At 42.3% G+C, this 26062-nt stretch overlaps 1 protein-coding gene across 1 annotated transcript in view; it reads right to left on the bottom strand.

The window, feature by feature from the left end:
• Nucleotides 1-10091: 10091 nt before the first annotated feature.
• The window catches only part of BCOR (BCL6 corepressor), a 70364-nt gene continuing 54393 nt past the window's right edge, over nt 10092-26062 (bottom strand). Inside the window, exons 11-15 of the mRNA XM_065399019.1 lie at nt 24833-24999; nt 14151-14296; nt 13159-13236; nt 12781-12931; nt 10092-11217 (exon numbers count right to left, since the gene is read on the bottom strand). Coding sequence (XP_065255091.1) covers nt 10923-11217; nt 12781-12931; nt 13159-13236; nt 14151-14296; nt 24833-24999 — 837 coding nt within the window. The 3' untranslated portion in view covers nt 10092-10922. The remainder of the gene's footprint in view (nt 11218-12780; nt 12932-13158; nt 13237-14150; nt 14297-24832; nt 25000-26062) is intronic.

Below are 26062 nucleotides of genomic sequence, written 5' to 3'. Positions count from 1 at the left end.
AAGTCTGGGATATACACCTTAACACACGTAAAACCACCTTCACCAAACAAGGACATGCCACCAGAGAAGTAGATCATACCATGGAACGGGCCACCCAAATACCCTGAGAGAACCTGCTTCAACACAAAAATAAAACTTTCTCCGATTGCACACCTCTAGTTGTCACCTATCACCCCACACTGGAACCCACACGGGGTATCATCAAACAACTACATACCCAATGGGGGGCCGCATCCTGAAAGAAATCTTTCCTGAATCCCCTCCTCTGTCCTTCAAACAATCCCTCCCCACCCCCCAACCTCTCCACGCTCATCCTCAGAAGCAAGCTCCGCACAGCCCAGGACACACCAACTCAGAGATGCACCAGATCCTGCCAGAACAACAGATGCAAAACCTGCAGACATCTCTCCACTGCTACAACACCCCCCACAACACACCTTTCAGGATCCATGAGTCCGACACATGCCTGTCACAACATGTGGTGTACCGCATCCAGTGCACTAAATGCTCCAATAACAACTATGTGGGTAAAACCAGATAATCACAACACTCTTGAATGAACTCACAGTAAAATGATAAAAGACAAAAACCCTCTTGCCTGTCTTTGAACACTAGTCACAAAGCGATCATGCTACATCTGACCCATTAGCCCTCATCCTCAAAGGAAACCTGCACAACATTTTCGAAAGATGAGCCTGGGAGTTTAAATTCATAACTCTGCTAGACACTAGAAATCATGGGCTGCACATAGACACTGGATTTATGGCTTATTACAACACTCTGTCACCCACTAACCCCTGCTTTTTGTCCTAGAATTGCAGTGGTGTTAAGGGGCCCCTCTACCTTGAATGGGCCCTTAGGCTATGTGTTAACTACATATGCTAAACAATCTGCTACACCTTGCATTTAGCTGTGACACTCAGGCTAGGTCTACACTGGGGGGGGGATCGATTTAAGATACGCAAATTCAGCTACGCGAATAGCGTCGCTGAATTCGACGTATCCTTTCGACTTACCCCGCTGTGAGGACTGCGGCAAATCGACCGCCGCGGCTCCCCCGTCGACGGCGCTTACTCCTCCTGACGAGGTGGGAGTACATGCATCTAGATGAGACGCGATAAATCGATCCCCGAGAAATCGATTTCTACCCGCCAATCCGGGCAGGTAGTGTAGACTAGCCCTCAGTCTTAAATAAATGGAGATATACCTATCTCATAGAGCTGGAAGGGACCCCAAAAGGTCATTGAGTCCAGCCCCCTGCGTTCACTAGCAGGACCAAGTACTGATTTTGCCCCAGATCCCTAAGTGGCCCCCCTCAAAGATTGAACTCACAACCCTGGGTTTAGTAGGCCAGTGCTCAAACCACTGAGCTATTTCTCCCCCCTTGTCTTGAAGAAGAGTTGTGTGTGGCTCAAAAGTTTGTCTCTCTCACCAACAGAAGGTGATCCAGTAAAACATATTACCTCCCGGATCTTTGGCTCTCTAATATCCTGGGACTGACACAGCTCTGACGGCACTGCATACTGTAATCAGATAAGGCAGTGTCAATCATCTGCTGCAACCTTGTGGCTGTATCTACAAACTCATCACTGGCATCGTGACTGAGAAGAATAAATAAAATATGAATAACTCAAAGCCTCACTTTAGGTTCAATTTTTGTACTTTACTGTACAATGTCCTGCGGTAATATGGACAGGGGCAATATGGGAGGGGTGAAGTGGTACGCGTAGCTGTGTGCTTGGACCTAGCCGTTGCTGGGCCAAGTGTTAAGAGGCAGGATTTTTGGGGCTAAACACAAAAGTATTTGGAACTGATAATCTCAAGGGGGGTCATGCGATGTCTCAAACAGTTTAAAGCCAGGTTTGTGCCTTTGTAGTGTTATAGCAATTTCCAGCCACAGATCTCAAAGCCAACCATTGTTATCCCCATTTTACAGAAGGGGTATCGGCAGAACAGAGAGGTTACATGATTTGCCCAAGATCACACAACAAATCTGTGGCAAAGTTAGGCTTAGCAACTAGGTCTCCTGACGCCCAGCACCATGCTCTATCAATAAAAACATAGTTGCCTTTTACCCAGGCTATTTAAGAGCTATTCAAGACTAAGCCAGACTATTTAAGAGATGCATCTTTTGAGCATTCCAGCTATGGAGTTACATTTGCATAGTTTATTTGCCAAGGGTTATTAATGTTGATGAGTTGTTAAATAATCTGCCCTTTTCATTTCAGAGGCTGTCAGGACAGGCCTTCATGTAAATTGTACATCAGCAATGGTTTTACGGCACACAGGCATAGGGCTTTCATTGAGCCTTTTCCCTGAAATGTCTACAGCTACAAATACTGAACTGTAGCTCTGACATCTTGAGTGTCTGCTCCCTGTGTTGACTAGCTCTACATCGACATCCGCAGTACATTAAAATGGCTCCAACCAAGGAGCCCAGGAATCAGCCCTTAGAACCACTGACACTGAACAGGCCTGAGGAAGAGCTCTGTGTCAGCTCGAAAGCTTGTCTCTCGCACCAACAGAAGTTGGTCCAATAAAAGCTATTACCTCAACCACCTTGTCTTTCTAATAAACAGGCTGGAATTCCTGCCTCTGCTGGAGAAAAACCTAACAGATCAGATGAAGATAAAACCATCTGCACTTGAAAACAAAATGATTCTCTTTTAGAGAAAGAGCATGGAGATGTAAAGGTTGAAAATGTTCCTTAAAACTGCCCCACCTTGCACCATGCCCCCAGGGATACAACCACTGAGGGAATGCCTACACTACAGCAGCATACTAGACACTTCCTACATAGATGGAAGGGTTTTTTTCCATCAGCGTAGTTAATCCACATCTCTGAAAGGTGGTAGCTAGGTCAATGAAAGAATTCTTCCATTGCCCTGGCCTCATCTACACTGCAGGTTAGGTTAACCCAAATACAGAGATTAGTGTGCACCATTTTTCACAGCCCTGAGTGATGTAGCTAAGTACATCTAATTTTTAAGTGTAAGGTAGACCTGAGATTACAGTTCTAGTATATGTTCTTCACAGAGAATGAAACTACATCCCACCAAGGCCATAAAGTCCTTGGGTATCTTGAGATTAGCCAGCAATAGACTGGGCTTGGTTTCTCCAGAAGAGACTTCACTTCAGCCTTTGACCTATGACTGGTACAGAAATGGTGGGGGCTAAGTCAGAGGGCACCAGAAAAAGGAAGAGCTATAGGGACCACTTTCCAGTCGAATAGTTGGATAGCTCTGTACAATCATCTGGAAATTCTAGAGAGAGAAAAATAACATGTGAAGATTGAGCAGAACTTTGCAATAATCCATGTGTTCCCATGTGCCTAGTAATACTCATTACCTTATCAAATTCACAAAGCCAGAAAGAAACCTAAGTATAGGTTCAATGAGGTATTTAAGAGGGATTTCAACATGCACTGGGGCAGTGAAGGAACCATCCCATCACCCTCATTTCTCAACCTCAGCTGAGTCAATTTTGTTCTTCTTTCTCTGCTTCTAAAATGCCGGCCATGCTCAGGGGGAAAGAAAGCTTGTGTTTCTCTGTGTTTAAATAGGCCCACAGAAAAAGAAAGTGTAAGTATGCTGAAAGTGACTAACACAGATTACTAGCTGATGAACCACAATACAACTATTCAATACATAGCCCTTCATATGCATCCCATCTCCTCTCCCCTGGCATGTGCCAGTAGAGTTCAAGTGGCTATTGAATTTCTGAGTTTTTAAATTGATTTTCTGCAGAGCATAAAATAATAATGGTGCTTTAATAGCATATTCTTTGCACATGGGCATTTTCCCTTATTTCGCTCACCCTCCCTGCTTGGCATGTTATCAGTGGTCAGGGATGAAACACAATTACCCAGTGTCCTGCGAGTTAGAAGGGGCGCTGCAGCTAGCACCATCTCCCCAGTCCTGACTGGGGTATAGGCCTAAGATCCTACCTTTGGCTGAACCTTAGATTTCCGAATGGCCAGCCACTCTAAAAAGCTTCGCTTTATTTTACGCTGAATACATTGCCACACCATAATGGTGGTCTAGTCCTACATACCGCTCTTCCTATGGGGGATTGACTTAACAGAACACTAGTAAATGTCAACAGATTCTATGTGGGGAGTGCCTGACTGCAGAGATAAGGGTGAGTGGTGCAGGTCCCTGCTTAGCTGTGATTGAAACGTTTCCCCATGACAGCAAAGGACAGGCTATGGTGAAGTGAGAGTAAGATGAAACTGCGGAAACAACAGTGCATGCTGAGCCAGTCAGTACAGTGGTGAGTAGCTTCTCATCAGCAGCTCTGCGTGCTGCAGTCAAGCTCCTGGATGTGTGTAACTGTCTTTTTCCATTTTAAAAACAGACACCACACTGAACATGTAACATCTGTGAGAACCCTGAACATTGTTTGACAAGCAAGATGGACGTGTTTCGCTTCTCTTCCTCTGCCCTCCCAGCACTGGTGTACATTTTAACCACCCTAGACAGGGCAAAAGCAGTACCAAACTTTTGATTGTAATTTCAGTTTGCCTGTCTGAAACATACAGTACAGTAGCAACTAATCTGCCTATTGCTCACCCCACTGTTGAAGAAATTCTGCTGTACTCTTGCTGATGTTGCTGGTATATCATTCATTAGCCAAAGTTAAAATGTATAAATTGATTTTTGTATTAAATAGATATTCCTGTTCAATTATTGACAATTTTGTGACTGGCTTAGTATTTCAATTATTCTGATTTTTTAAATTACGTTATTTTATAGATGCATATTTACTTAAAAAAAACCCCACACAACTGCATCTATTAACATATTTAAGAGAAAATAAACCATCCAGGCTGCTGTAATGTACTGTGTAGCATTACTTTGGGTGCTTCCTAAGCTAGGAAAATCTTATTTGTTTAATAATAATTTCCTCATGAATATGTAAATCTGCATCAGTGCAATACTTCACTTCTGTCACTATTAATGAGTTGCAAATTAATGTAACAACAAAAGGAAAATCTATTTAGTGGCAGAACTGTACTTCATACCTGGTGAAAGAGAGCAGCCAATTCCCATCACTTCAGTCTCATGGAGTGTATGTGTGTGGGTGGGTGGGTGGGGAAAGTTAACATCTAGACCAGGGGTGGGCAAACTTTCTGGCCTGAGGGCCGCATCTGGTTTCGGAAATTATATGGAGGGCCGGTTAGGGGAGGCTGTGCCTCTCCAAACAGCCAGACGTGGCCCAGCCCCCGCCCCCTATCCAACCCCCACTGCTTCTTGCCCCCTGACGACGCCCCCCAGGACCCCTGCCCCATCCACACACCCCCGATCCCTGTCCCCTGACCGCCCCTGGAGCCCCCACCCGACTGTCTCCCGCTGCCCCATCCAACCCCTCCTCTCATTCCTGAATGCCCCCCCTCGTCCGGGACCCCTGCCCCATCCAACCACCCCTTCTCCCTGACCGCCCCCGGAACCCCTGCAGCCATTAACCCCCCCCCCATTCCCCGCCCTCTGACCGTCCCAACCAGTATCCATACCCCCACCCCCATACCCCACCCCGAACTCCCCTGCCCTCTATCCAACCCCACCTGCTCCCTGCCCCCTTACCGTGCTGCCTGGAGCACCGGTGGCTGGTGGCACTACAGCCGCACCACCCCGTTGGAGCCAGCCACGCCACCATGCAGCACAGAGCACCAGGCCAGGCCACGGCTCTGCAGCTCCGCTGCCCGGCCGCCCAGAGCATTACGCCGGCAGCGCGGCGCACTGAGGCTGCGGGGGAGGGGGAACAGCAGGGGAGGTGCTGGGGGCCAGCCTCACGGGCCAGGAACTTAGGGGCCTGGCAGGAGGGTCCCATGGGCCAGATGTGGCCCACAGGCCGTAGTTTGCCCACCTCTGATCTAGACTAACGCCATACTACACTATTTACCCAGCTGTGAGTTAACACTCGTATAGCACTTTTCACCATTTCCAGAGCCCTTTACAAAGCATTATCATTCCCATTTTACAGATCAGGGAAACTGAGGCACAGGCATTGCTGGGAGGAGAACAAGGAAATGTACCGTGTAGAATGAGGTAAGAATTGCAGCTGTATAAAGCATCAGAAGCAGCAAAAGATTTGAGAGTTCTTAGTGAAATCAAAGTTGAAAGGCAGTGCTTCTTGTACCAGTTCATCATGGTTGTCACTTGCAAGGAGATACAATCTCTCCACTCTGCAGTCAAAGTGAACCAGTACAAAGCAAACAAAAGATTGGAATACAAAACTAGCATGATTAACCTAGGAGTGAACATTATATACACACACATACATGCTGAGAAGCATTACATGCAACAATTATTTTAGATCTGTTGGGGTGTTTTTCATCCCCTAATGAGCCAATCCAATCTCATGTGTGTGTCCTGTCTGATTCCTCCCCAAAATAGGTGTATCTCCAGAATATGTAGAAATGAAATGTAAATACAAATCTGTTCCAATAAAATATCAAAAATTATATCATATTTGTGGCATCAAATCTTTTACCAAAAATTCCCCTTTTCTACCTGTGAATCAACATAGATGTAAAAATATAGTGCTCACAGACATAATTTTAAACTTAGACACTATTTTTAAAACTACTTTAAATTGTACAAGTTAAAAATAGTAATGACTTCAGTTTTCTTTTATAAACCAAAATAATCTTAGTGTTTAAAGACCGTTTCATCAAGTATTACAGAATCTGTAAGGGACTAGAGCTACTGCTGCCTATATTTACCTCACTCTGACTTACTGATCAGTTCATATTAATGCTTAGTCCACAGATCAGTTCTCAAGTACAACTTGTGCTTGGCACAGAAATGAAAGGGGGGGGAGGAGAGTAGGGAGTAGTACTTTCTCTATTATGGGATCAGCATGGCCTCTAGTTGTGGTTAGAGCACATTCACGGCTGCTCTACTTTACCCTCTGCTTCCTGTGGCCCCGAGTTCTACGCTGGGAGCTACTATAGGATTGCCTCAATAGCGGTGTTGCGGGGGTACTCCCTTACATGGAGGGCACTCCCCAAGGGCTGTTTTCACCACCTTTAAGCCACCAGATACCTTTCTGACATTCTTTCGCACCAGTTACTATGTCTATAGCTAGAAGTATTACTTTCAAAGCTCTTTGGAACAGGGCTTCAGCCAGGCCGCAGGATTCTGGAGTGTGTATGGATGAAACAAAACCCCAACAAACCAGCAGAAAAAGGGCACCCTTTTAGGGGAGAAAGACCCCAAATGGAAGACTGCATTTGTATTCAGGGACCTAAAGGAATATTCAGCCCTGTTGGGAGCTAGACGGGGCAAAAGGTAGGTTTAAGCATCACAGACCTGAGCTTTGTGCATCACTCTAAGGAACCATTTCCAGGATCAGACTTACTCCCCACCTCGCCTGGAGCAGAGTGTTTTCTAGACTTCCTCAGCCATCACCGAGTAAACACCAACCAAAATAAACTGTACACTGAGAGATCTGAGAGAGCAAAAGTAGCCACAGGCACCACCACAGTTCCCATCTGGTTTGTAAGCAGCTGAATCTGACTAATTACTGATGGGAATTGAGGGAAACTGTCGTGGGCAATGCCAGATTCTGAGCAACATGATTCCAGACAAGCAGGTGGGCAGACTCGGAACTAGAGAGCAGCTCCACTGCCTCCGAAAGATGTTTATCGAAGACAACTGGGCCAGCAAGGTCACCACAGCACATTCTGGCAGGTGTTTGGAAAGGAAGTAGTCCTACATGCTGCATCATAAAAGAGAACAACTTTTTTTTTAAACCACATCAGGGGATAAATGTTATAAGGAACTCCCCTACCATTGCTGTATTTATATAGCATAGACAGGTCCTTAATGTGCACACAAACTTTGTTACAACAGTGCAGGTTTCTAACTGTATTTGAAAATAAAGTTCTGATGTGGACAAGGCATGGGTGTATACTGAGCATTGTGAAAGGACCCCATTGGCTGATGCTGAAGGTTCTGACTAGGCAGATATTTATTCTGAGCACATTTCAGACCATTCCGAAGGAGGTGGTTCAGAAAAGGAAATATACTTCCATTTCCTGTTTACCCACTGAACATGAAACCCACAGAAATTTCCCTCCATTACGCTCCATGCCCAGAGATGTGGTCTCTGCCAATACACCATAAAGTGGTATTCAGCCGATAAATACCCAGAAATCACCAGCCAATCAGCAAGCAGCTGATCAAACAGGTCCAAGAAACATTTGTTTTTAATACTTACACACAACGTAATTTCTATGCTCAAACCCTCATTTCCACGGCAAGAGTAGAAATGTAACCAGCAACTAAGAACAAGAACTTGCCACTTTCAGCTGTTAGCAGACAGCCGAGCAAAGCAAAATGCCTGTTTCCAAAATCCAACTGCAGACTATGTATTCAAAAGAGGAGCTCTAAGACATGTAATTTTTTTTTTTTTTTTTAAACAGGGGAACTTGCATTTTAAATGTAATTTGCTTTTGTGCAAATACTGTAAAACTGCTTCAGTGAGTGCAGTTCTGCTAGATAACCTATGACCTTCTAGAGGCATCTTGGCTTCCGCCACCCACAACATGTGGGTGTTGGGCCTATTTCTGATCTCACATTGTCATAACTCCTCTGACAGGAGGTAGTCTAGATTTAAATTGGTGCCCAGATCAGAACTGGCCCATTATGAGTAACACTACTCCTAGCTGGGGGGAGGAGTCAATGGGGGAAGGTGCCAGAAGAGACTTTAACCCTAATGCTTTATGTATTCTCAGCCCTTTTAGGAGTCAGCCAACCTCTAGCATTAGTTAGGGCATCTCTGAGGTTGCACTAACTTCACTGCTTCTCATGGACCTCCATGAGCCCTGCGAAGCAGATTTCACTTGCACACTGTGAACCAGCCAGAACCCCTGTATGCCACTAGTCCTTCTTCCCTGTACATCTGGGACTAACACTGAGCTCTGCGGCAATTGGGGAGAACACTCAAGGGTACAGGAGGTATTCTCATGGATCCATTTCTCACCTCCTTTTTGGGCCTCATGCATTTAGAGAAATTTAGATATTCTTTTTCAGGAAAAACACTCAGTTATAACTTGCAGATGGCACGATATGAATCGTTGCTGTATTTCCCCAAATCTTAATACAATGGAGGAAGTGTCACAGTGCAGCAGTACAAAAGATAGAAAACAATCCAAGAAAAAATAAAAAACCTTACTGTGTCTATAGAAAGTCAGATGTTTGTATGACAGCCCTCAACAGTTCCTTTAGATGTCAGTCCTGTAGGCATTTTTCTTTGTTTGGCTAACTGCACTGCTTCTAAACCTATTTAAGCACATTATGGTAGTACTGGTCAGAGATAACATCCAATATATTGCAAAACAGACGTAAACCTCCTTATAAGTGTTTGGTTTTCACACAGGGCACACTTTAATATTAGAGATGGATCTGAAACAAAACTCGGGATCTGGTTCACAGTGGGAACCTGTTCCTCTAATGTACCAAACTTGAACACTGAATCAAAAGACCAAGACAGTTAGGAAGGTTTAAATCTACATTTGGAGGCCAAAACCCCTGGATTTGGAAGAATTTGGGTTTCAGGATATTTTGGTAAGGCACTTTATAAAGGTATGAAGTTTAGAACCAGGAATTTGGTTCAAGGCTGTCTCTAATGTAACAGGAGAGCACACATAAAATGCCCAGTGTGCTCACATACTCGATGCCTCTATACAGAAATTATCTAACAGAACATGTATCCTTTCTCTCCCCCTCCCCGCCCCCTTAGGAACCACTGAGAAAAAAATTCAATCAGTCCAACTTTAAAGATGACAAGTGGGAAAAACATATTAAATGGATTCACCGTTCTTTAACTAAAATGTACTCCAGAAAGTCTTGAGACTACTGGTTTTTAAACGTCTGACCCTGTAAAAGGCCCATGAGATATTTTTCTTTTGACCTTGATAGTAGAAGGCTAATATAGATTCCACATCATATTTTATAAATTGCTTCCCAGCACCTGCGCCATTCCTGCTTGGCTCCAGTAAATGAGATCAGATCCTCCTTTTACAAACTTTAATAAGTCAGTTTGTTTTATAATCGTGCAGAGAATAAAACTCATTTCAACATCTTAATTTTCTCAACAGTTTTATTGCCTTTAAGAAAATTTTTGTAAAATATAAATACAAAGGCAGGAGAATTTACTTACAAAGTTAAAACACAGATCTCAAACGTAAACACACAATTCAGAAAATTTTAGTTTATGTACAGTTTCAAGCAACTTCAACATATGTTAGTTTTTCAATATTTTACAAGATACAGAAAAAATAGTTCAAAGTCTTCTTTAAATAAAGAGCATAAAATGTTTAAACATATATAAACAATCCGGTTTGATGTGTGAAAACTAAATTTCACAGTTTTTAAATTAGGATATAAAAGTTCATACAATTAGTTGGTGTATATGGATATGGTTTTAATTTATATTACAAGCTATTGAATTATATTCAATAGTGCTTACCTGGCCAAAGCAGGTAATTCTGTAAACAAAAATAATATCATGAAGTGCCTTACCAAATTCTATCTCCCAAACAAGCCACATGACTTTGATCACATCACCTATAAAAGTATGTTCTGTGTAATCAGTGCTTTGTATGAAACAAAGTCAATGTGTGGGTGTGTTATATTTTTTAAATGTGTTCCAAGTAAAAACAAAAGTATCCCAAAGCCTGTGTGCATTTAAAGAAATATTATATAACAATTTTGTAAAAACTGATTAAAGTTCTTAAAAAAAAAAAAAAAAAAAATGTTCCAAAGTCCATCAAACTGGAATTCAAATCTCTTATATAAAGGAAAGATATTTTAATATTTAATAGTGTCCTTTCTTTACAGAAACAATTGCATTTTTAACACATATACATAAAGAATTAACTTTATATGGTACTATACATTAAATGGCCTGGTGGCTCACCAATGGATATCAGAGAGATTATCATCATCCGGATGCAACCACTCAAGTGAAGATCCAAGTAAAGTCTGAAGTTCACTTGTAAACTCTACTAAGTCCAAGAGTTCCTTGCTTTCCGGATTAAAAGCTTCAAGGTCCTTAGCACAAGAGAACAACTGACTCAAAGACGTCTGTTTGTAAAACTCTGCCTCGGTGATCGTGACAACTTCTACATTAGGGAAGTTGCAACGGAATATGCGGGATGACATTTTCAGCCTCTTTACTATGTCCGACAGCAATAGCCAGTTTCGTGGTCTGCAGAACAAACAAAACAAAAAAAAAGGGCATAAATAATTGACAAAGTTATAATCATCCTGGTTATGTAAGCAGTAGCTTTACATTGGTTTCAGAGTAGCAGCCGTGTTAGTCTGTATCTGCAAAAAGAACAGGAGTACTTGTGGCACCTTAGAGACTAACAAATTTATTAGAGCATAAGCTTTCGTGGGCTACAACCCACTTCTTCGGATGCATATAAATGCATCCGAAGAAGTGGGTTGTAGCCCACGAAAGCTTATGCTCTAATAAATTTGTTAGTCTCTAAGGTGCCACAAGTACTCCTGTTCTTTTAGCTTTACATTGTGTGTCAAATCCTGCTCACCATATTCCTGCAAACACTTTCACTGGCATCAATGAGACTAGCTGTGGGATTAGAATTTAGCAGTGTCCAGATGCATGTAGACAGACATACACGCATACTAATGTCATCCATGGCTTTTGGGCGACAGGCTGGTTGTATGATATATTAACATAGGCCCTGACCCTGTAAATTGAGGTACATAATTTTACACAGGTGGTGAATAGTCACACTGACCACTACTCACGTGTAAATGTTTACACGATGAAGCCTTGCTTTTTATTTAGCAGTCAAGAATTAGCTTACAGTTAAACAATCAGTATCTTGGGCAGCTATGAATTCTAAAGAAGCAATTAATGGGGAAAAACAGTGGATTTTTCAGATTAATATTAAATTTTTGTGTGTGTCAAATTTTGATTAATGTGCATTTAACCACAGTCAAAAAAGCTAGTCCAACATGGCTTATAAACTCTTCAGAGATAATAGGTTATGAAGAAACACTGTAGTTTTAAGTTATGCAACTGTTGCAAACTACGAACAGTTGTTTACTGAGCTAATTCACACTCAGGAGAGACTACACAACTGAAACAGTCCAGGTTTCTTCTTGTGATTAACAGTGTTCCAGTATCTGTATACAACCAACATGCTATAAGCCATTTCTCGATGTGTTTGATCCAATGCATTATTCATGGGTCAAATCCAGCTCTGCATCGGAGCGTTAAAACTGTAGTAACGCTGCCATGTCACTCATGAAGTGTCTATTAAGTGATAAAGAGATGCAAATTCACAAGGAAAAATTTCAAGATAAAATGTTAAATTACTTAATATTAATCTGCCAGAAGCAAATGTGTTATTTTGGGACCATCAAGATCCTTTTTTGGGTGGTGGGAGGACGTTTGATATGTCTTGGGTTAAAACAGTAATTCACTCTTTTCTGGGCTGTAAAACCAGCTGTCTATGCTAACAGCATTTTGTAAATCACTTTATACTGTGGCAAATACAGTTAGCACACGCAGAAAGTTTAGACTGCAATTTCTTTGCGTACCCTTACACTTTTGGAACTCCACCGTAGAGCTGACATATCAGCTTTCTTCCCTACCACCTCGCACAGTAGCACACTGCGTATGAATAATTGTATAGAAATACAACGTAGAGTTTAAATTGTGTTATTCTAAAAGCAGCATTCAGGCACTGACTCCTGCTACCCCAAATAGATTATTTCATAAAGTTATATCAGTTCTTACCCCTGAGAGAGAGACACTTGGATGTTGTAACATGGCAAGAGAGGCCCATCTGAAAATTCAAATTCAAACACATCGCTAAAGCCATCTTCATCCTCATCACTTGGGCCAGGGGGATTTGCCAGGATGTCAAATCCAGATTCATCTTTTGGATCTAGTTGGGAACAAAAAAAAAAAAAAAAAAAGCCAGGTCCAATCAGCATTAGGAGCATATTGCAAGTCTTGCTTTATCATCCTGTAACTGATGCAGTAAATAAAACTAGACACTTCCCTTCAAAACTTCCTCTGGCATATAGCAAAAGAACACCCCCCGCCCCCACATGCTAGATAATGTTTTGAAACTCCTTCACATAAAATAAATAAAGGATAACATTTGCTCACCGCACACAGAGCTGCCATAGAAATCCCAGTACAAACCAGGGTCATCAACACTTCGACCCTGCAGGTCAGTTAAATACTCTAGAGAGGGAAACAACAACAAAAACAAACTAATCAGAATGGAAAGCTGTATGATACACTGCCTGCTAAGCTTGCCAGATTCCAATATGCATATGTCATACCTCCTATCTAAAATCCACAACATAGTCTTGATGCACATACTATGAAGAATACCATTCTTCTGAATATTCCTGGAATACACTTTTCTCATCTCCCCCCTAGCCCCGGTGGGTCCCTTTCACCCACTCAAAAACATCAACAAAACCCAACTCTTTGCAGCGACGGATTTTGACCCATGGATTCCTGAGCTTTAAACTGCAGCATCTTAATTTTCTGAGAGATGCAATCCTGACCCTTGAAAAAGTTCAAACTTTTCATCCGCCACAAGTCTCAAAGATAAGGAATTTGGGAGGTAAGTAGCAGACATGAGGAGAAGGGAAAAGGTTTTCACACTAAGGGCTGGTATTCAGTAGGGATCCAGGCTGCTGCGATCGACTAAGAGGGGGAATTAAAAAAATTCTCTAAAACTGGACACTAAAAGGTAAAAATCTGTATCACCTCAATAGCTGTAATTAATTATACTTAACATACTGCTATTATATTTGGTAATTTTATTTTCGTTTCAAGCAAAATTTTATGTACCAATAGAAACTACACTGATCAATGTCCAATTAGCTGGTCTCCAAACAATAAAATCTGATGGCAGCATATCATACATCCCACATAGCATATAAGGAGACAGTACCCATAGACATGCTTCTAATTTCTACTACTCAGTGTTTTCTTGGTATGCAAAATATAAAGTCACTTAAGTGTGTTCTAGTAATTGTTATTTACATTGAACAATAAAACTTTGGTTGTTTGGTGCCTGGGAGGCAGAGACAGGAAATGTCACATTACATTCACAATAGCAGACAGAGTATAGAGTTACTCACCTGTTAGAAACGTTTCCATCAGTTCACTGTGTGTCATTTTCACAATAGTTCTACCTGAGTAGGTAGCAAGTGTTGGATCAGCGCCATAAGAAAGTAATAAGCGGACAATTTCTAAGTGATCATTTTCTACTGCATCATGGATAGGCCTAGAAAAACAATGTCTTAGTGTTAAAATTTTAGAAACAGTGGGCCAAGTTTACCCCCTTCCCCCCCCCCCCCGTTACCCCAGCGTAACTAAGGAGTGACTCCACTGACTTCAGATCAGGATTATACACACACAAAAGACAAATTAAAAAACCAACATAGAACTATCAAGAGATCTACTAATCACTACCTTGCACAGTTTGCTTGTGCATCATTGTTTCCATCTTTCCCCACACTGTCTTTTCAGAGCGAAAGCAATTTGGAAAAGGCACTTTTGCTATATGCTTGTACATTGCCTAGCACCTCTCAGTTGCTACTGTAATAATTACACTGATATAATGGAGTGCAGAAATTGAACAAAATTGTGTCACCACAATATACTTCACTATAGGCAAAGCACAATAACATTCCAAATTTCAGTCAATTTAACTTAATTGGATGGGCTGGGGAGGACACACTTACATATCTACCCAGAGGATAATTGAAAGTCAAAGTTACCCAAAGGTTCTAGCTTATGTACATAGGAGCCATCTGTGAAAACTTGCCATGAATTAATATGGAATAGTATATTTATTTAAGTGGTAGTTTATATATTCATACCATGATTAATAAATTCCACTTGCAGAATAGTATTCATCTAAAACTCAAAAATGCTGCATTAAGATTAATATATAGTAAAATTATATAATAAAGTTAGAAGTTTTACAGCAAAACATTAAGAATGTGAAAAAAACTAAAAATACCCTTTGAGCCTATAGAAGCAGTAATTATTATATTATGCATGCATCTAATTCTAAGTTAAGACCCCCCTAAATTGTAATTAATTTCGGTCTTTAAAAATACTGAGTACATGTAACTGGAGTTATTTTAAAGTCAACATAGTACATCATAGCATCTAATGAGAAACATGTCTTAAAATCCCAGCTTTTAGAAGGAAGCGAGTAGAGGAGGCATGTGGACCCAGAAGAGGTGTTTACATTCAACAGACTCTAAAGCAGAGTAAATTCACTTTCTCCAAAAAGTAAGAGTCCTTTTATAGACTTCCACTTTTAGACTCCCAGGTAGGAGCATTGTTACCACTAAACATGACACGCAAGGGAACTTAAGCTTTCAAACTCAAGTATTTCCAGACAAGAAAAAGTAAGATACTGTTTACAATTATCAGAGGGGTAGCCGTGTTAGTCTGGATCTATAAAAAGCGACAGAGTGTCCTGTGGCACCTTATAGACTAACAGAAGTATTGGAGCATAAGCTTTCGTGGGTGAATACCCACTTCGTCAGACGCATGTGGTGGAAATTTCCAGGGGCAGGTATAAATATGCAGGCAAGAATCAGTCTAGAGATAACGAGGTTAGTTCAATCAGGGAGGATGAGGCCCTCTTCTAGCAGTTGAGGTGTGAACACCAAGGGAGGAGAAACTGCTTTTGTAGTTGGCTAGCCATTCACAGTCTTTGTTTAATCCTGAGCTGATGGTGTCAAATTTGCAAATGAACTGAAGTTCAGCAGTTTCTCTTTGGAGTCTGGTCCTGAAGTTTTTTGCTGCAGGATGGCTACCTTTAAATCTGCTATTGTGTGTCCAGGGAGGTTGAATTGTTCTCCTACAGGTTTTTGTATATTGCCTTTCCTAATATCTGACTTGTGTCCATTTATCCTTTTACGTAGGGATTGTCCAGTTTGGCCGATATACATAGAGTGGCATTGCTGGCACATGATGGCATATATTACATTGGTGGACGTGCAGGTGAATGAACCGGTGATGTTGTGGCTGATCTGGTTAGGTCCTGTGATGGTGTTGCTAGTGTAAATATGTGGGCAGAGTTGGCATTGAGGTTTGTTGCATGGATTGGTTCCTGAGTTAGAGTTACTATGGTGCGGTGTGTGGTTGCTGGTGAGAATATGCTTAAGGTTGGCGGGTTGTCAGAACTCCACTGGCCATCACCTACAGTCCTCAGCTAAAACCTCTCCAACGCATCATCAGTGATCTACAACTCATCCTGGACAACGATCCCTCGCTTTCATAGGCCTTGGGAGGCAGGCCAGTCCTCGCCCACAGACAACACGCCAGCGACACCATCACAGGACCTAACCAGATCAGCCACATCATCACCGGTTCATTCACCTGCACATAGCAAACATCCTTAACTCTGACTCTGCATCCCGACCTGCTGTGCACTCCTCACTAGTAACTGAGTGTGAAATTCATCCCCATGCAGAGGGCCAACGAAAGTGTTGAGGGCCATTTACATCCTCAAAATGGGGCTTAACTGGGACTCTGGTGATGCACAGGTCTTGTGCTAACCATCCACAAGGGGTGAAGTCCTTCCTGAATTAATATAGTCGTCTTATGATGCAGTTTCTAAGTAACTTCAGGAGAGGACGTGGGTATATCATAATGGTGTAGCATCAGAAGCGCTGGAAAAGGAAGGTAAAGTGGTGTCTTCCAGCAACTCCATAGTTTTTCTGGTGGATGAAGTTAATTGGGTTGTCCATCTTAGAGTGTAATTACCAAAACTGTGTGCGCTTTTTATTCAATTCTACACTATACAGTGTCTTATACTGCCCTCATCACGGTAGCATCCAAGTACCTTCCAGAAGCACACGATGCAATGTGACTAACATCCGTCACATGTGATTCATTCTCGGTCTCATTCCCCAGATGGAAAATTGTGTTAGTGTGGTGTCTTACTTTTATAAATGTTATGTACACTATTCTGTGTGTTGATATTAGACAAGTGGAAGATGTGCACCTTACACTTGGTGTAGAAGCTGGTGAGGTTTGAGGTGGTTCTTGGTTCCTGTGGAAACTTGTCCCACAATTTTTTTTTTATTTTATTTATTTACTTTTTAAAAAAACAGGCCACTGAGAAAACTCTGCCTCTACTATACAAACAAATTTACCCTTTCAATGGACAGCTAGATTGTGCCAGAGGAATGGAGTTGTCAACTCTGGTCCTCATCCCACAGCTTTATGAGATCTTTTAGATATCCTGGTCCCAAACCAATGAATGCCTTGAAAATGTGGATTAAGACCATTAAGTTGACATGGTATTTTATGTCATATCATAGATTTTTAAAGTCAGAAGGGACCATTATGATCATCAGCTATGACCTGCATAACACAGGCCGTAGAACATCACCCAGTAATTCCTGCTTCAAGCCCATAGCGTAGTGAGCAGAGAACCAGTTCAATATGCTTCTGGTGGCCCATGCAGCCGAGGCTGCTATGGAGAAGAAGAAATTTTGGAGTTTCTTGCTTCTACGCTCCTCTGGCACAACGAAACTCTGTACAATAAGGGCAAAGCTGGTCTGTGCTGGAGACAAAACTTTCTCAAGGGCTGGTCTGAGACAGTGGAGTGAGATCCCCCAGAAAGCAAGGATCACCACAAACCTCACCACTTTCCACTCCAAGCACAAGGCGCATTTCTTTGACCTTGCCTTCTCCAACACAAACACATAGCAACATGCATTAAAAAGAGACAACCAAGTGTAAAACCCTACCAAAACAAGACACTCCACTACCCATGCTTTTCCTGCTGGGGAGGATGAGAGAACAAACAACATGTGACAGATGTATAGCCAAGTGGCTTAATGTACTACTCTAAGGCATTCCAATACTCTGGTGATGAGCATGGTATAAGAACGTATATAGAAGAGAAGCTAAAGTCTGAGTCACTGGCCCATATGTGACTGTTGAGCTATTGTGTATATCTGTATTGAGAATAGGAGAAGGGACAACATCTGAACTATGTTGAAAATGCACACAAGGTCTGGTACCTGTAAGGGAGTAAAGCAGATACTTGTTGCCTAGAGGGGATGAACACTGATAGCAGGTCAGAGTTAGGCTGTTTGCAGACATTAAGTACAAATTTTCTATTTGTATAAAATTAGTGAAATTTATTGGAGCCTTAAACTTTGAATTCTTTGGCTTCAGTGTCTTTTATCATTATGATTTTCTAACAATGATTTTAATGAAGTGATATTTATTTACAATCTTAACTACGTTTTAAAGAAGTGGTTTGTCTGAGATGTCCCTCAAAGTCGGTCTACAGAAGGAACATTGTCCAAAAGTTGCACCAGTGTCACTAAATCAATGTAGTGGCCCTGAGAGGGCCTACGCAGGGGAAGCAGTATCAGATCTGCTGTATCTTCTATGGGAGCATGCCGCTCCTGCTCCGTGGGTCACGCAGAGTGTGAAGAGGTCTTTCACAGCAGGTCTGACTGAGCAGAGGAGAGATCAGAACACCTGCTGCATTCATTGTCACCCCTCTGGGGCAGGCTTGGCTCAGGCAACTAGAGATGGGCGCAGAGGGCCAGCCCTGCTCCTCTATCTCCTCCTTAGTTACCGGCCTGTGATGACTGCAGCTTGCTGTGCAGAGCAGCTGTCTAACTTCCCCCACACCAGCAAGTGACCTGCAGGAACTGTTTCCCCTACTTTAGTGGTGCAGGAAGCCTGCACAGGAAGCAGCTGCTCTTCAGGGCCTCAGAGCCCTATCTTTTTTACGCACACACACCCCAGTGGCAAGCAGAACTGTTTGAGCTTCCTAACCCTCCCTCCCTGCCACCGAGAAGCACCTCTTTTTTGTCTCCCTCAGCTGTCTGCAGTTGGGTGAGAGAGTGTGCCCGAGTGAGGGAGGTGAGGACGCTGCTTTTTTAAAAAAGGAGCAGGAGTGACAAGTTAAGGTGGCTTGAGAAAACAATGGGAGATAAAAGACCATGAAGAAGGGGAGGGCACAACACAGGGAAAGGAAGAGAGAGCAAGAGAGACAGGAGGAGGAAATGAGAAAAGGAAAGAACAACACTCAGAACAAGAGGAAAATATACCCAGAGATAGGGTAGAAAAAGGAAAATTAAGAGGAGGAAAGATGGGAGAATAAAATATGGACAGTCGTAGCACTGTCAGCGTACGGGGTTAGCAAATGAAGCCCCTACCAAAACAGTGTAAAGGCACAAGCAGGTACTAATATTTATACTGATGAAGGGGAGATAAGGAGATTTCCTGTTTCTAGTGGAGTTTATTGCCCTCTCTGTAAGCTGCTAAAGGCCTTCTGCCAGGGATGACAACTTTTACCTCAGGTCCATAAAGATACACCAGACTGCATGAAATAATAGTTATTTTAAAAAAGTTCCCTTGGAATTCCCATACAGGGCTTTATTCACTACCACCCTCAAAAAGTATTTTTTATAGGAATTTCAAAAAGAATTGCTACCTATACCTACAGGTACAATTAAAGTGGTACAACCTGTGTGTAGACAACCCCTTACAAATACAGAAGGCCCCTCCTTGGGAACAGGGGTGGGCTGCTAAAGCAGTAGCATCCTACACAAAGCCTGGATTCAAATTCTCTACCATGTATCACCTCTTCTTAAAGGGAAATTTGCAAGCAGGGGTTTATAATTCCATCACTGGGTTCTGGCAATATGCAAGCCATTCAAATTTTGTGCTCAGTCTTTATGACACCATCAGAATTCCCTGGCTGCAATGATAGCCCTGTAATTTAGTAGTTTGTTATTTTATTAGGCACTGTAGTGTGTGTGCGCCAGATTTTTATTTAAATACAAACCTTTATATAAAGGGCTGTCCTATAGAGCATATGAGGTGCAACCCGCTTGGAGGGTGGCTACTCCAGTTGAAGTTCCTCTAGTAAAATTAGCTGTTACAGGAGATCATCTTGTCAAGATTAACACAGGAAAAAGCATAGGAAGACACCAGTTTTGGCATGGTCCTCTTAGGAAGAGGACTGACTAAATTCAGCTGCTAAAACAACAAAAAACTGGCTGTGAAGAGTGAGTCTAATGTCCTAGAGAACTGACCACAGAATTTGTGACAAGAGAGAGAGCCTGGTAATAGAAATGTATGGATGCAATGTGCATCAGACTTCAACATCCCCAGCCTAAAACTTTTAGGTTTAAAACAGCCTGCATCTCAGCTGAAGAATGTCTGCTCATCATGAAAAAATGGAAAAAAGTGTACATAGGGTTCTTACAAATAAGAAGGATGAGATAAGGCCCAACATGCCAATAATGGTACTTGCAAATATCAGATGGTTGTCTTACACCCGTTGTTGAGCAAATATATTCCTATCTGGGAAAGAAAATGTTTATCAGAACCCCTTACGCATAGTCTATCTACTACTATTATTTAAGGGGAATACAGTTAATAATATATTTGAGACATAACTTAAAGATCTCAACCTTTTCTACAATAATCTTTGATTAGCCAATAGTTTAGCAACAAAATAGACATGTATTCGCAAAGGCTGACACACTACAGCAATGACTAAGTATTCTAGTGAATATTCACGTAGCACTGGATTTCTAAAACCACATTTAACATCCAAAATCACTGTATTCAGTACAGGCTATTCTGCCACCTTTGTTCTCACTGAATGATACTTTAATTAGGGTTACCATTCGTCCAGATTCTCCCGGACATGTCCGGCTTTTTGAGTTTAAAAATAGCGTCCGGGGGGAATTTGTAAATGTCCGGATTTCTCCCCCCCATGCAGAGCGCGGCACGGCTGACAGGGCAGCCAGCCGGATCGAGCCACTCGCATGGGGCTCCGGCAGCCAAAGCCCCTCCTCCGCTTCCCTCCTCCTCTCCCCTGCAGCTTCAGATCACTCCCCTCCTCTCTCCCCCCCTCCACCTCCCTGCATTCGCAGATCGCCAGCCATTCGCATCGGGCCTCCAGCAGTCTGGAGCTCCTCCCACTGCTCCCCCTCCCCTGCTGCCCAGCGCGCCGCTCAGCAGCACTCTGCGAGGGCGGGAACCGGGCTACGCGCTCCGTGGGAGAGTGCGGCAGCGTGTCGGGCTCCACCCGCTGTTCTGAGCAGCACGGTAAGGGGGCCAGGGGGTCGGAGAAGGGGCAGGGGGGTTCTGGAGGGGGCAGTCAAGAGACAGGGAGCAGGGGGAGGGTTGGATGGGTCAGGAGTTCTTGGGGGGGGGCTGTGGATAAGGTTTGGGGGAGTCAGGGGACAGGTAGGGGGTAGGGTCCTAGGGGGGCAGTTAGGATGGGGGGGGTCTCAGGAGGGGGCAGTCAGGGGACAAGGAGCAGGGGGGTTGGGAGTTCTGGGGGGGGCTGTCAGGGGGCAGAGGTGGGGAGAGGGATCGGAGCAGTCAGGGAGCAGGGGGGTTTAGATGGGTCGGGAGTTCTGGGGAGGGGGCAGGGAGTGGTTGGATGGGGTGTGGGAGTCCCGGGGGTCTGTCAGGGGGCGGGGGTGTGGATAAGGTTTTGGGCAGTTAGGATGGGGAGGTCTCAGGAGGGGGCAGTCAGGGGACAAGGAGTGGGGGGGGTTGGGGTTTCTGAGGGGGGCAGTCAGAGGGCGGGAAGTGGGAGGGGCTAGGGCGGGGCTCCCACTGTCCTCTTTTTTTGATTGTTGAAATATGGTAACCCTAACTTTAATCCACAAGCAGTATCACTGATTTAAAATTACTACTCAGTGGGAGTATGGGTAACACGACTGTGCCCTACTCATGACACCAAAACGCAGTTGCACCATCTAATTTCTTCTGTTACTCAGATTTTTTTAGTTCAGCAATATTTCAAAGGATTTGGACCCTTCAAAAATATCTGGGTAAGTAATAAACAATAACACCCAAGTATTACTCAGGAAACTTTCTTCCATTCATGTACTTTGCCTTATTTTCTATTTTAAATATGTATCTCTAAAAATGCCAGAGACAAGAAGAGACCATCCAGTGACTTATCAAACCTAAGTTATTTTTAAAGTACATATCAGTATAGTACCCAGGCACTGAACATGAGGAAAATTATATGCATGACAATTGTCCATAGCAGACTTACAGTGATTTCATAAAACCCTCAGATTTCAGGAAGTCACAAAGACAATGTCATATCGTTCAGACTCCAGCAATAACCTCAGCTGTCACATCTTTTCATTGACAGAGCCAACCAACAGAGCTGACCAAAGGTAGAAGGCAATAACTAATTCAGATCCTACATTTGGTTAACTGGGATCAATTTGAAAGCCAAGACAGGCAGACCAGAGAAACAGATAATGCACGTATCTGTTGGATAATGCACTGTGGGTTGGCCTTAACGAACTCACTTCAACAATCTGATGGAACTCTGAGAATCATTGGTTGGCAACATCAGCGTTCCCCATCAGAGGGCAATGATGCATATTTCGTTCAGTAAAAAAAATAAGGCAGTCAACATTTTGTATTTGACTATTGTTCCTGGTCTGATAAGTGGAGAACATACTCAGTAGCAGAAGAGATGAAAAACACAAGGTGGCTGAGAACCTTTTTTTTTTTTTTGGGGGGGGGGGGGGAGGAGGCGGCGGCACATACAAGCTTACAGGGAAAAATACAGTTAAGGCTCCAAAGGAGAAATGGTATTTTTCTTATGACCAGCACTATCTTATACTCAGATATACACTTGGCTATACAAGCCAAAAAGGAGGAGGAGATGATCCTCCTCAAGGAATCCGTCACAGAAGCTTGTGCTCTGTATCCTGCTGAACTCTAAGAAACAAACCTAAGCAGATCTGATTTGGAATACACTATCCTATTCAGAAGCCTTTGAAAAAGCTAAGAGAAGCTGCCACCAGGAAGCAAAGGGAACCACAAGATGATTTCTGAGGGCAACACCTATGAGTGAGCTGTTAAACAGACAAGATGATGATAGATTGTATTTTAAGACACATTTTTTTCCAAAACACGGCAAAGAAATATGATTAGCTCCTGAGTGCATATGTACTAATATTTCTTCCCTGGCATAACTGTAATAATCTCCATTTGTGAATTTGAACTTATACATACTAACAACTGTTTGGAAACTTTCTTAAGACATTTTTCTATACGGATTATTCTGGCAAGTGAGCTAGAAACCATTTAGGATTCTTTTTTATCGCAACCTTACTTATGCATGACTGATTTAGGGAGTCCCAGAGATAGTAGAAAACAGTTTGGTGGAGGGTTTTTTGTTTGGATGTTTAAGATCTCCCCCTTTCTCTCTCCTTTGTATTTTTTAAGAGGTGGGTCATGGGAAAGGAATTTTTACTATTCAGCCCTAGATTCAATGTTTCTCCAGAAACATCTTTCCAAACTGATGGGCTGGTAATGACAGACCATCATGGACTTCTAATGGACCATCTCTAGCAGGACTATTGGAGCTTTGTTTTTCTGAATCCTCCCTCCAACTATTTCAAGTTGATATGCAAAAACTTTAAAAACAAAAGAGACAGATTCACAGTTATGCTAATTTTATGTCCTGGCGAGAAGGTGGGATCTGATAAAACATTCAAGTTAACTAACTGCAGGAGCACCTTACCCCCTAGATTTTTAAAAGTAGAAGAATATAAAATAACCTGCCCCCAAGAAATCATGCTCCTTAATACATTTAAGAAAAGTTGTCACCAGATCAGTTCCTCCGAAACGGTAGAGGATGAACCATTTACGATTAAATTCGATAAAGAACTTTCTTAGCACAAAGAGATACACATTCAAAGCTTGAGAAATCATGCATGGCAACTTCCTCAACCCCCACATTACAGAAAGAGGCTCAACATCTACTCAAAACAGGAACTAAATGCATACGGGGATTCTGAGGAAGGCAAGATATGCCAGCAGAGGAACCATCAACTCAAAACACCAAAGGAACAGACCTACTTTAAAAAGAGTCGTGTTTGCTAAATTAAAAGGAATTTGTTTTAAATTAAAAATAAATCAAATCAGAGTATCAACAAACACAAATATAGCTAACACAAGAGGGGCTCTCTTGGGCACAAATTTTAATGGAGGAAAAACACAACTTTAGCAAAAATAAAGGATGTGGAACGTATAAAGAGGATCATAGCCTTCAGGTATCGTTTCCTCTGACTGTTCAATAAGAAACTTCATAAAGCTCCAGAAAAGCAAGTATACTATTTCCTAGAAAAAATACCAGTATATCAAACACTATTAAAATTCACAGGTAAAACAAGCAGTAAATCAAACAAGCCACAATACAAAAATGTGTTTCCCACAGTGCAAAAGAAAGTGACATGAGCGTGAAGATTCTCTCACGTCAGTTTTGGACAATAGAAAAAAACAAAAATGAACTGGCAGTTAGAGGCTAGATGTGCTAAAGAAACATGAACAGGAGTACTTGTGGCACCTTGGAGATTAACAAATTTATTTGAGCATAAGCTTTCGTGGGCTACAGCCCACTTCTTCGGATGTAGCCCACGAAAGCTTATGCTCAAATAAATTTGTTAGTCTCCAAGGTGCCACCAGTACTCCTGTTCTTTTTGCGGATACAGACTAACATGGCTGCTACTCTAAAGAAACATGGCGTAACTATTTCAGAGGAGTTCTAAATTTTCTTGTGTATAAACTTTAGCTAATGCCAGAACTTACAAGACCAAAGAGTGAGAGATCTAGAAAGGACACCAACTTTTGGAGAAATGAATTTCCTTTAATCATTCTTTCAAAACAGCTAATACCATGTACGTGACATTAATCCCACCATGTGTTATTTCGTTAATATGCCACAAAGCACTAGTTATTTTATTTTAGTAACTATAACATTGCTAACCTGGTTCCATCCTGAGCGCTGCAGTTAACATCAGCCCCATACTCTAGGAGATGTCGCACAATGCTCAGCCAGCCTCTGGCGCAGGCCTCATGGAGGGCACAATAACCTGCATTGTCACGATGATTTACATCACAGACCTTGTTTTCCAAACAATACAGAACCACTTCCTGAAAATAGAGAAGGTGGGGGGGGGGGGGGAGAGAAGGATAGGTCATGTTATTTGTTGCTGTTGAGATGTGCATACCTTTAACATGTTTGGGTTCTCTCTCTTTGAATGAGGGGGGTGTGGGGGAAAGAATCATGTGGCTCTCATCCCCATAGAAGTATCATTTTGAAAGTCAAAGACCGCTATTTTTTCACAAGCAAGGCAGCATTGTATTGCGCAGCACTAAGATCTCTATGCACACCAGTGGGATTTTCTGCATTAAATAATGGTAGAAAACACAGAGAAAGGATGTACCCATTTCACACTAAATTATGGCCTCTGTTTCCTCAGAATTTGCTTGGTGTAAACTGTTAGAAAGGTTATTAATCTTACCCCCGTGTATTAAAATATTAATACGAAAATGTTCCAAGCACAGCAGTAATGCATTCAATGTTAGCTTGATAAAAAAAGTTTTTAAAGACATGAAGGACAATGGTTTCCATTAGAAAACTAATCATAAGAAAATCCTAGCCCCAATGAAGTCAATGGAGCCAGAATTTCACCCACAGTGATTTTCTTCATTCAGAACTAGAGCCAGATGCTCGTTTCCAATAAATAACCTATCACTGTGGGAAGCCATGTGGATTTAACACAATTCATCTTGCAGTCAAATGTACCATGGTTGAAGGCCTAGGCCATCCTCAGCTCTGTGCTCTCATGCAACCTTGAAACAATGACTGTTCCATCACTCAACCAAAAATTTGGGATTGGTGCAAGTTTCATTTATTTGTGTGGGAGGCAAACAAATGATACAATACATAAAATAGGTCATGTGCTCTAAGATTAGCTGCAATCCATTAATTTTGCATTCTTTACCTTTAAAGGTCAAGCAGTGAACTATCTGCACGTTTATTTGAAAGCAATGTGGGGTTGTTTCCTTTCTCAGACAGAAAGTAATAAAATGCTGGGTGCAATGCATATATTCTTTCAGTTTCAAAATCTACCGGAAAGCCTACAATAATCTGTGCTCTTGGTATACCTGACCTGAGAATTGGTATCTAGGATACAGCATGAAGCTGTTCTTT

Source organism: Emys orbicularis, chromosome 1 (genome assembly GCF_028017835.1).
Source record: "Emys orbicularis isolate rEmyOrb1 chromosome 1, rEmyOrb1.hap1, whole genome shotgun sequence".
Classification (NCBI taxonomy): Eukaryota; Metazoa; Chordata; order Testudines; family Emydidae; genus Emys; species Emys orbicularis.
The sequence above is the reverse complement of the archived record's forward strand: the minus strand, read 5'-3'. Positions and strand labels throughout refer to the sequence as shown.